At 36.5% G+C, this 10,904-nt stretch overlaps 1 protein-coding gene and 1 pseudogene across 1 annotated transcript; both read right to left on the bottom strand.

Moving 5' to 3' along the window:
* Positions 1–1,294: 1,294 nt before the first annotated feature.
* LOC103339599 (calcineurin B-like protein 8) lies at positions 1,295–3,190 on the bottom strand (annotated as a pseudogene).
* A 3,167-nt stretch (positions 3,191–6,357) lies between these two features.
* LOC103339597 (cell division cycle 20.1, cofactor of APC complex-like) lies at positions 6,358–8,920 on the bottom strand. Its single transcript, XM_008242921.3, has 5 exons — positions 8,741–8,920; positions 8,122–8,388; positions 7,727–7,996; positions 7,048–7,629; positions 6,358–6,890 (listed from the first exon to the last, which is right to left on the bottom strand). The coding sequence occupies exons 1-5, from the start codon at positions 8,807–8,809 to the stop codon at positions 6,750–6,752; spliced, it is 1,329 nt and encodes a 442-aa protein (XP_008241143.2). The 5' UTR covers positions 8,810–8,920; the 3' UTR covers positions 6,358–6,749.
* Between the last annotated feature and the right edge of the window lie 1,984 nt (positions 8,921–10,904).

The raw sequence follows: 10,904 nt of genomic DNA, 5'->3' as shown, positions 1-10,904 counted from the left end.
TAATCGTATCCATTTTTTATTTTAACAAGTGATAGTGGGGGAAAATCGGACCTAGGACCAGGCCCGGCTCACAGGGTATGTGGGTTGGGCGACAGCACAGCGCCTCAAAAAAATGGGGCCTCCTACAAAACCTTTTAGCCCAAGAGTTATAGTAGCAAAAAGGCCTTTTATGTGTGTAACTCATACTTTTTCGGCTTTATTTCTTTTACTTTCATACATTGGGCCTATTTTACATAAACTAACAAACTTAGCACCTAAGCATGAAACTTTTTATTTTAAGTTTTGTTCAAAATAAGGTAAGCGTTGAACATAAAAGACCTCAAAACTTAGCACCATTGCTATCTAAATGGTGAAATGGTATCTAAGATTGGTTTATTTGGATTGCAAATTATGTGGGCAAACCTCTACAGGTAATTCATTTCTTCCTTACGTTACATTTCATGCTTTTGCATATTTTGAAGGCAGTCGTATATTGGTGCCTATTGGTGTTTTTTGACAGTTCCCAGTTAAGTTTTCTCCGAATGTGATCACTCTATATGTTACTCTTTTATTTCTATCTTTCTGATATATAGATGAATTCTATATCATAGTTACTAACTCTATTATTGATGTGTACATGTACTTGCTACTGAAAGGAATGTCGTCCCAGTCGAAACCATGAAACCTATAGGTTCATCTGGGATGGGGGAAAGGAGAGCTGAACAACTTGTCATGCAAGCTAGGAAAGATGAGAATGATGGAGGAGTTGTAAGAGGGTGGAGAGTGGGAAGTGAGAGGAGAGGTGCTGCAACACTGTTAGAACAGAGGGGTGGCCTTGTTGAGGCAGTTGAGAGTATTACTGCACCTTCACTTCATGAAGTGATGCAGGCTGTTGAATCTTTACCTGGGGGACGTTCTGATAGTTGTTTGCGGTGGTTTTCAAGAGGGCTATTTAAATGTCAGCCTAAGAAGAGAGTGATGTTTTCTAAAGTGCAAGGTCCTTTCTTCAAGGTTGCTTGACTTCTTCGTGAAATGGCTAAGGAATAAGTTGGAAGGTGCACTTTTATGAATTATATTATGTTGTTGTTGACATTATAGTTTGGACTTGTGTAGTATAAAATTTGGATCGATTACCTTATGATGTAGATGTACTGTTTATTGGACAATTGTAGTAAGCACGTTTGACTTTTATTTGGATGTCTATGCATATGTGTGGCTGTGTTCCTGTTATCTGCATTCAAGACTGGGCCCTAGACCCAAGGAACTTGTAGGAATTGCCACACAACACTTGTATACTTTTAAGATACGTCTGTTTTTATTCGACAATTGATTCAACATCATCGGAAAGTTCCAGATCTGATTCGCTCAGTAGGGCTGACACCATCTCCTTCACGTGCCATGGAAACATCACCCACGACATGCATAGAGAGGTAGAAAGCATCAGAATTGCAGAAGTTTCTTTCTTTAAAAGATAAATAAAAGATGTGGAAATATAAAACTGATGATATTTTGTACAAGCTACAATTGATGCTAACAAAAGACTGCGAGAACATCTCTCGATATTGGCCTACATATAATGAGTATGGGAGAATCACAATAGCACAAAGAGAAGGAAATCACGATCTTCATTCATCACATAATACATCATACATTATATTTTTTCTGCTTTGGAAGCATTTGTATGGAAAATACTTAATGACCGAACAAACTCTCCAAATTTACGCTTGATGTCAAACAAGTCAAACACCTGCAATGAGAATATGCAAATTGTTAGAAAAACATCACAAATTCTCAATTAGATATCTCTGCTACATGGTTTGCGTTATTTGTATTGGTTAAAAGTAAAGCCAGGGCTTTATTGACTTCTTGCGCTGCCAACCCTTATTAAAGGCCTTTTTCTTTTTGTATGAAAGGTCACGAAGTCCGAGTCATTCTATGGTGAGGATGTCATATATGGACCATAGATGTGGACTTTATATTTACCACATGCTTCATCTGAATAATAACTTCACTTAAGTTGAACGAAATGATCTTGTTGCTAATATGAAGGTCCATATATGGTACCCGCACTATAGAATTTCACCATAAAGTCCTCACACACTTGACTGTAGCATGCAGCATTTGATCCAAAGTACAAACTCACAAACACAAACTTGAAGAAAATTAAGTAATAATATAGGTTGCACTCACTCTGTCCGCAAAAAAGATTCTGTTTACCGTTGTTTTAAAATAGTGCAAGTTGGAATTCTTCCTGTTCATATCATGTCAAAGATTTAGTGCAAGCCATATTAAGAAAATGAAACAGTTAAGATTCTATTCGATTCTGCAACAATTTCAGATTGCAGATCAAACACTCAGTCATCTCAAGATTGAAAATGCTGGAAATACCTTGTGTAGAAGACCATCTTTAATTATAGAACTGCTTAGTTTCTTAAACAGATCATACAAACAAGGCCTCAACTTCATTTACTGTAACTGTTAAATAATTTAAGCACCAAAATTTAGAAATTTGAGCTGTACAGATTATGGCCACCCGTATAATCCATACAAAAACTAGCAATTAGCAAAGCAAATACACAAGAAATTTCAAACAGCAAGTATATGATGAGTCAGTGATATGTGGTGAACCTTGCATCTATGCAAACCAATCACAGCAGGTGAAAGAGGGAGGAATTCTATGGTAACACAATAAAAAGAAGCAAGCAACATTAATAATAAAGTAGCAAACATCGGGCAATAGCACCGCAGTCCCAGAGTTTGTGTTTTGGCAGCTTCAACATTGCCTAGCATGACCAAGGTGCCAGAAAGGATGGCACTGCCTTGGAAGAACTTTGACATGTGAATAAAAAGGCGCATACATAGTATATACTTCCTCCTCCCAACTCACAAAGAGAGGCTAGAGGAGGAAGGACAATCAGTAGTAGAAAGCTATATGCACTGCACGGCATCAACACGATGGCTTCATGTACAATGCCAGAAATAAATACATGCAGGCAACTCAATCAACATAAATTTGTTAAAGCTCCACAACAAGTGAAAAACTGTGCCAAGTAATTAACGCAACTCTCGAGTCTTCTACTTACAAGCAGTTTCTGAAGCAAGACTAGTAGGATCTTCATGCCCAAGTCTATGTCTATCAACTTTGGAACTCTTCAAGCAAAAGTAGTGCAGGAAACGACGCATGGTTCCAATACAAGATTATCAGATGCTTGATCTGCCAGAATCCAATGAAAAATGCATCAAACTAACAGGTATTATGAGCAGCAATTTCATCCCATCCCAGCAGAAAAAAGATAACACCACCAAGAAAATGGAGACTGAGCCACGAACTTTCCATGTTGAAATAAAAAATTAAACTACGGTCATGATTGACCCTTAAACAATCAATTTAGGATCAAATCCAGCAAATTTAAACAAAATTTTAGACACCCATCTGCACAAAATGGGTGTCAATAGTTAGTTAGTAAGCACTGTTTCATAGCCAGGGTCCAAAGCAAATGGTCATGATCTGGATACCAGTACTTTTTGGTGGGAATAAAATACATCAATTATCAATGGCATACTGCAACCATTTGTATAGGGACTACTAGATGAAATCTATCCAGCAATAAAAATCTCTTGATTTAACTATTATTGGACCCAATATTTTTTTCTTCTTCTTCCAAACTCAAAATCCCAATAAATCATAAACTCCAAATCTCAACCAACAAAATGAAGATTAATATCCAAACTTAGTGGATTAAAGACGATATATAAAAGCGGAAAAGCTTGTGTGAAACGGATAGCTCAGGTAAAAAACTCAGTTTGGATCAAGTGTGGAGAGGTTCACGGTATCTTAAGTGAGAGAGAACCCTGTGTTGTAATTTCATTTCTGTTCAATAAAAACATTTGTTTATTATAAAAAAATAAATAAAAATAGATAAATAGAGTAGTTAGAGTGATTAGTTAAAGAGAGCAGGTGGAGCTTGAGGAAGATGAAAACAAAAATAACACGGATAGAGGTAATTAGGAAAGTATTGCAGCATTAATGGAAATATTTCCCAGGGATAGAGGTGGAATGGAGGACGAGGTTTCATACATGGGTGGGACAAGGCTTGAGTTGTTTTTTCTTGTATACCATATTCTCATTGATATCCTTTCCTTTATTACCATGGAGGAGGAAAAGGAGTCAACTTTCACATGCAACATCATAACCTTTATATAAGATGGTGAATTTTTTGAAGGTCACATGATGGCTAATGGAAATTCACAATACACGAGGGCACAGTAGATTGGTTGAGTGAGTGTTTGGTGGAGCTCAATTCAATAGCATGCTTATACCTGTGTTGCTAATTTTTTTGGTTTCTTAGAGGATCTTGAATAAAGAAGATGAATCAAGAAGTCCCATTTGTAGCTTGTTTGTGAGCATGTTTTATTGTTGCTTCTTGGGGATTTTCTATTGTTGGAAAGGGGATTACTATTTTATCCCAACTATTTTACTGTTTGATTGCAAGAATATGAATTTGTTTCAGAATGGTGTTTCAGCATTATGAACAGTTGTAGATGAATGGTGTTTGCTATCGTTGCTATGTGACTCCCTTTACGTGTTGTCCGTTAATCTCATCCTAATTAAAGTTTCACGATGGGAGCACGCTTGTCTTTTCCGAGTCAGCAGACTGCTGCCTCAGATATAGCGTGGATAATACATATGAGTTGATGGATCCAAATAGCCAATACATCGTCACAGAGCTGCGTACGATATACAGGTATAATAATTTACAATTCTTTTTATTCGTATTCATTTATTTTACTGCAGTATGTTGTTTTTCATTTTTATTTATTCGTATTCATTTTTTAATGTTGCAGCGATATTATTAGTGTCATGCTCTATATTTTGAGGTTTTATAAAGAAAGATCACCTAAATATTACTCTTCATGGGGTATGGATGAGAAACGAGAGGACTCTATTGGTATGTCCCGATCTACCTCACTTTGCTTGTGTCATTTTGGGAGATGATAAGATGTACGCAGAACTCTGTTACGGGAACAACTTTCCAAAGGAGTTGGGACTTCTTTTTATGTGTTTTGGAGTATGAGGAGAAGTAAGTATATTTTTATATTGTTACATTGTCATTAATGTTAAGGTTGGTTGTATAATATCATAGTTCAATTGTAACAGCATTGTGTGACCTACTGAGTCATAGCCCGCTATTCATAGTGTCAAGAGTTAAACTGGAATATGAGTTTTATCTAGTGAGGTGACTTTTTGACAGCAACCACCTAGGTTGGAGGTTTGTTTTTACCCTGAAATTTAGGCGTTGGTGGCTCATGCTATACGACAAGGACCCTAAATATTCCTCTTCATGGGGCATGGATGAGGAATCGGAGGACTCTAATGGGATGTCCCAGTTCATGAATAGCGACGCATGAAAGTCTCGTGAAATATGTTTTCGGATAGATAGACCATCATGAGGACGATGCGGAATAACCTCATAGCATACACCATGAATATCCCAAAGAGGGGGAGTCCACCTAGAAGGAGACCGGTACCAAATTCCAACTAAACATCTTCAATACAAATTGTATGAAAATGCAAACCAATTAAACAGATCTACTATGACTGACTGAGATAGCACGGAGATGGATCGAATTGTTTGGGATCTAGTTCAACTAAATGCCAGCCACAGAGGAGGAAGTCTTTGTGTCCAGTTTAAAAACTGTGCTCGTTGGTGGATGATTTGTTAGGGGTGTCTAGGCCCCGCTTATATTGATTTATGTTGGTTAGTTTGTTTTGTTTGTTTGGGGTTTTCCCCCCCAGTTCACCAAAAAAAAAATTTGGCACAATTATTTGTGTTTTATATGAGAAGAGCACATATAAGACTTATTGTATTTGTGTTCTTATGTTCGTGCTTGTTGACCAGTTTTGTAGTAGTGTGTGCAAGGGGTGAACGTGAATTTTGGGAATGGGCTGGATGTGCGAGCGATCAAAGCAAATAATACCCGGTTTGCTGCAGAAGATCAATCACTTGGAAGAAGAAAAAAAAAAATTATGAGAAACATAAGGGGAAAAACTCATGGTTTTGGGTGTCGTTTGCTTTTTTCTTGATCATTTGGTTGGCTTGTGCCAAAGAAAATGGCAATAATGGTCCTATGTAGTTGGGTTGTTGAAGTGGGATAGATGCATTAGGGGTTAAATTGTTGAATTGGGTTAGATGTAATGAATGATGCTTTGAGTTGTATGTGTGATCAGTGTAATGGATGATATTTCGAGGTAGTGAATGATGTTTTGTTCAGTTTAAGTAGCAAGTACTTGAGTTTTAAAAAAATCAGTGTCTTCAAATTGGCTAAAATTTTGAGTTACTGTACATCCACAAATGTTCACATTAGCCATTATCAAAAAATAATTATTACAAAGACTTAGCTAGTCATTGGGTGACATTCTTTACTCACTAATCACTAATCATCCTACTAAGCCTATCACAATTGGTCAGACTTCTCCCAGCCCCAGGTTAAGTTTTTTGGTCCAACTTTATGTTGAAAACATGGTCTGAAATTAGATAGCAAAAGACAACAGAATGAACAACTAGAAAGAAGAATTTATATCAAAACTGCTGTTTTTTCCCTCTTCGTGTAACCATATACATTATATATTCATACAAATTGTATGAATTCTCTCCATATACACTTATCTGCTTTTTTTCTTGTAAACAATGTACACCATATACACCCATCTGTTTCATTTGGCATCCCAGACAAAACAGATAGAATTCTCTCCAGCATTTACATGATCTTCAACGAATGGTGTATAAAGGAGCAAATGGCAATGGATTTTCTTTTCGTGCAGGTTTTGAAACTCCAGGAATCCCAAACACATTCCAAGTTCGAACCGTCTCATCCGCGGCTGCAGTGGCCACAGTGCATCCATCTGGGCTCTGAAAACATAAACAACAGAAGTTACAAACAATTAGAATATGTCACTACCATATGAAGTTGCCATGAAAAATTATTCCAAATGAAAATCAATCCATGAAATCAAATACACAAACAGAATTGAATTCACAAAGTGCAAATTAAAGTCCAAATTTGTACCTGAGTCATGAAGAGAACTCTGGAGGTATGGCCAGTGAGCTCTGCCATCCTCACCATTGACGGGTACTTCCAAAGGATAAGCTCATTCTTGCTAAAACCATGACAACTAAGCAATTCACGCTCATAATTGTTCCACAAAAGACCACACACCTGCGAGCCAGTGTCAACCGAGCTCAAGCACAAGCCTGTTTGTGTGTTCCATAACTTAATGCACCGGTCACATTCACCACCACCAGAGGCCAACAAATTCTCTTGAAATGGACACCAAGCAAGGGCCTTGACTGCTGCAGTGTGGTCTTCAAGCCTTTGAAGCCACTGTCTTGGTGAATTGGAAGAGGCTGTTGACCTGTCCCATATGAAGAGAACATTATCGTTCCCTCCACTAGCTAAATGCTGGCCTGAGGGTGACCATTTTAATCCACAGATCTCGGCCTCGTGACCCTTGTAGGTTCCCACAATGGGGGATCTCACTCTTACATCGTTGTTGATAATTCTACCATCCATTCCTCCTGTAGTAAGAAGGCGTTTGTTCCAGGCCAGTGAACCTACTCTTCCATGGTGACCACCTCTTAATGTTCTTACCTGCAGTAACAAAATCAGCAGTAGATTAGTATTAGAACCAAGGTTTCATTTTCTAAGGAAAACGACCAACAATAATAAGCAACAACAATGTTCTTACCAGTCTAACAGAAACAGAATCCCATAACTGGACCCAGGAATTGTCCAAGCCGACGGCAATATGTTGCCCATCAAAAGCCCAGCTGATGCTTGTAACGGGACCATCTTCATCATCAATTGTGACGAGTTCTAAGATGGAATGGTCAGAAGGATTCCATAGGTACACTGAGTTTCCAAGAGCAATTGCAAGAATGTTGCTGCTGCTCCAGTCTAGTAAATTCGAGTAGAAATTGTCTACAACACCGGGAGCGTCCATTGTTCTCTCTGGACCCTGCAAAATCAATTTGGAAGAATTAGAACATAATCCACAAAGCAAAATCAATATGATCATCATTACAGACACAATCCTAAGCACAATTAGATTCAAGTATGATGATATTAAAGCAATTATTATACCTGAGGAACCCATCGAGAGGGCTTGGTAGATTTGGCCTTATGAAGAGGGGGTGAAAGCAATCTCCTCGGAATGGCTTCAACTGGGGTGGGGGGCTTGTTCTTGAATGTGAAGATTCGTCCTCGGTTCATGTTGAAGGTCTCAGTCAGTAGCTTCTGGTATGGAGTGCTTGCAGCCTCCGGGTTCTCGATTCCCTTTCTCCCTCCTCTGACCATGTAATGCGCGTAATCAAGGTCCAGTGCCGCCCGATTGGGTATAAACCTATCCAACTGTAAATGCCAAACAGATTTTATTAGCCAGAAGAAAACCAAAAACCAGACGCGTTAATAAAGCTCTGTTTGGTTTCAAAGAAAATGCCAGAAAAGTGAGAATCTCTCAGACTTAGTTTACCCTTAAACAGAACATGTTGGTTTTCTACATTGGATTGGACAACTAGCTTAACTTTGTGAGTTTGAAAAACCAAAAACCCAGAATTGTGTTTGCTTGCGCTTGTGTTCCTAAGTAATCAAACATAACGATTCAACGCAATTCTTTAACAAATAAAAACCCTAGAATTCCAAACGGACAGATAATCAAAATACAACGAAAATTCAAAAAAAAAAACAGAAAAGATTCACTTACATTTTCCCAATTAGGCTTTCTCAGAAGGAAGTTTTGTTCTCCAAGAGGGGTGTTGCTCGATGAACTCATTTTCCTTGTATCGCTGTGCGTGAAAACGAAGCTGAGGCAAATTGAATGCGTGAAAACAAAGCTAAAGCAAATTGAAGGAAACTGAATGAAAGTGGGTTTCAACTTGAGACTTGGATTTAAATAGGCATCGACCGGAGTAGAGTTGTAAATTTTTGTTTCACGAAAATCCTTGTCCTGCAAGGAAAACCCGCGAGCGGACCCCAGCTGGTCAGCTCCTAAAGCAAAAATTATTGATTTTCCAATTTTGACCCTTGCATTTTTTAGATTTATTTTATTTTCACCAAGGTTTTTTTTTATACGAAATTTCACCAAGGTTACAATTTAAAAGTATACGACATTTTACACTTTTCTCATCTTATTAAAAAGATAAATCTGGTTTCATGTATTTTTTTTCCAACTTGAAAAATTTATTATCACACACTATCAAAGTGACATGGAAGTTTGAACCTAAGATTTATCTACCTGTCAAGACAATTTTTTACTGGACTAAACTCCTTTAGCAGATCAGATGGGTGAAACTTTCAAAATCTCATAAATCCCACTTAGATAATAAAAATGTTAAAAGAGAAGACATTTTATTACATAAAGATAAATTAGTACATTCACAATGTGTTGAATTGAATAAATCCCTAAATTAAATTAAATAAAAAAGACCATATTTTGCACTTGCCCATAAAAGAGTTATAAAACTCCAAAGCTGTAAAGCATTTTAGATATATTTTTTTAATAAAATTTATGAAACTCTGTGTTTCAATAACATTTATGTGGTTTATGAGTATGGAACTTGAATTATTTTGCATAGTAATAGAAATACATTTTTTGTGCCATTTTCAATTTTCAATTCATCTTTTATAAATTGTTCAAAACTTTAATGACCCAAACTTTATAATTCCTTGAAACCAAAAAAATATTTCAAAATTCATATTTGATACAACCACTGTTTTAAATGATGGATGACCCACATGTTGAAAATGTGGAGTAACATTGAGTGAAATACTATGTTTTACGGAAAGTTGATGACTTATAGACTTAGCCACTATTTACCAAATAGTAAGAAGCAATGATGAGTTAATGTTGTAGAGTGAATGCTCTGATTGTGAAGCATATATCATCTGCCTATAAATAGAGGCAATCTTTAGATTTTGAGAACACAAATAAGAAAGAGAGAGAAATCTAGAGTTGGAAAGTTTTATTCGAGAGCTCTCTAAAAAAATTCAACTCCAATCATACTCCCTAATATTTAGTGGTACTTTCATACTTTACCTATTTTATAACTTGATTTTAAAAATTGTGTCCAAAAAAAAAAAAACTACGAGAAAAAAAGAGTCTATTAAAAAATAAAATAAAAATAGAGAAGATTAGCATTATATAAATTCTCTCTCTTTTTGTTGTTGTTCCAGTTAAATACTCATCAATTGCCAAAACCCTAAAGCAGCATTAAATAAAGGTAGAGGTTTGCCTTTTGAAAATACTCATCAAAATAAGCTGTTCTTTCGTTTGATTTAAATATGGTAGTTCCATTAAACTAAAACAACAAAAATATATTAGCTATGAAACATTAAAAAAAAACCATCAAACTAGAAGAATTAAGCATTTTCTTGGAGAAAGTGTCGAATTAATTAGATAAGGGGAATGCTAGCAACTTTTTCTACACTTCATTAGAGAGAAGGTTGCTAGCACTCCCCGTTAGATAGATAAATGTTGTTCCAAAGCAAATTAATAATTTTTAATGTTAATGTGTGATTTTTATTTGGGCCTTAAATTTTTAAACTCTTAAGAAATTCATTGTAATATGGGCCTGACCAATTACATATAATATATTCGAGGCCCAGGCTCAGGGTTGGCCCTAATACAATTACCATAGAAAAATCTAGAGGTTAGGACGTTATATTGTGTAAATGCAATCATTAACATTCTTAATACAGGCGTATAACCAATTTAAAACAGAAGAGAGTATTTTCAAGAACAAAAGAAGAACACCAATGTTTTTCTTTTTGTTCTCTAAAAACTAACCATGGCACTAATGCTAATGTTAACCTAGGAATTCCCATTACGGTGATAAATGGGTTTTCCTGTGTTGCTTTTACTTAGAAGA

This window comes from Prunus mume, linkage group LG8 (assembly GCF_029339155.1).
Source record: "Prunus mume cultivar Tortuosa linkage group LG8, ASM2933915v1, whole genome shotgun sequence".
NCBI classification, from domain to species: domain Eukaryota; kingdom Viridiplantae; phylum Streptophyta; class Magnoliopsida; order Rosales; family Rosaceae; genus Prunus; species Prunus mume.
This window is presented reverse-complemented; position numbering and strand designations above follow the sequence as displayed.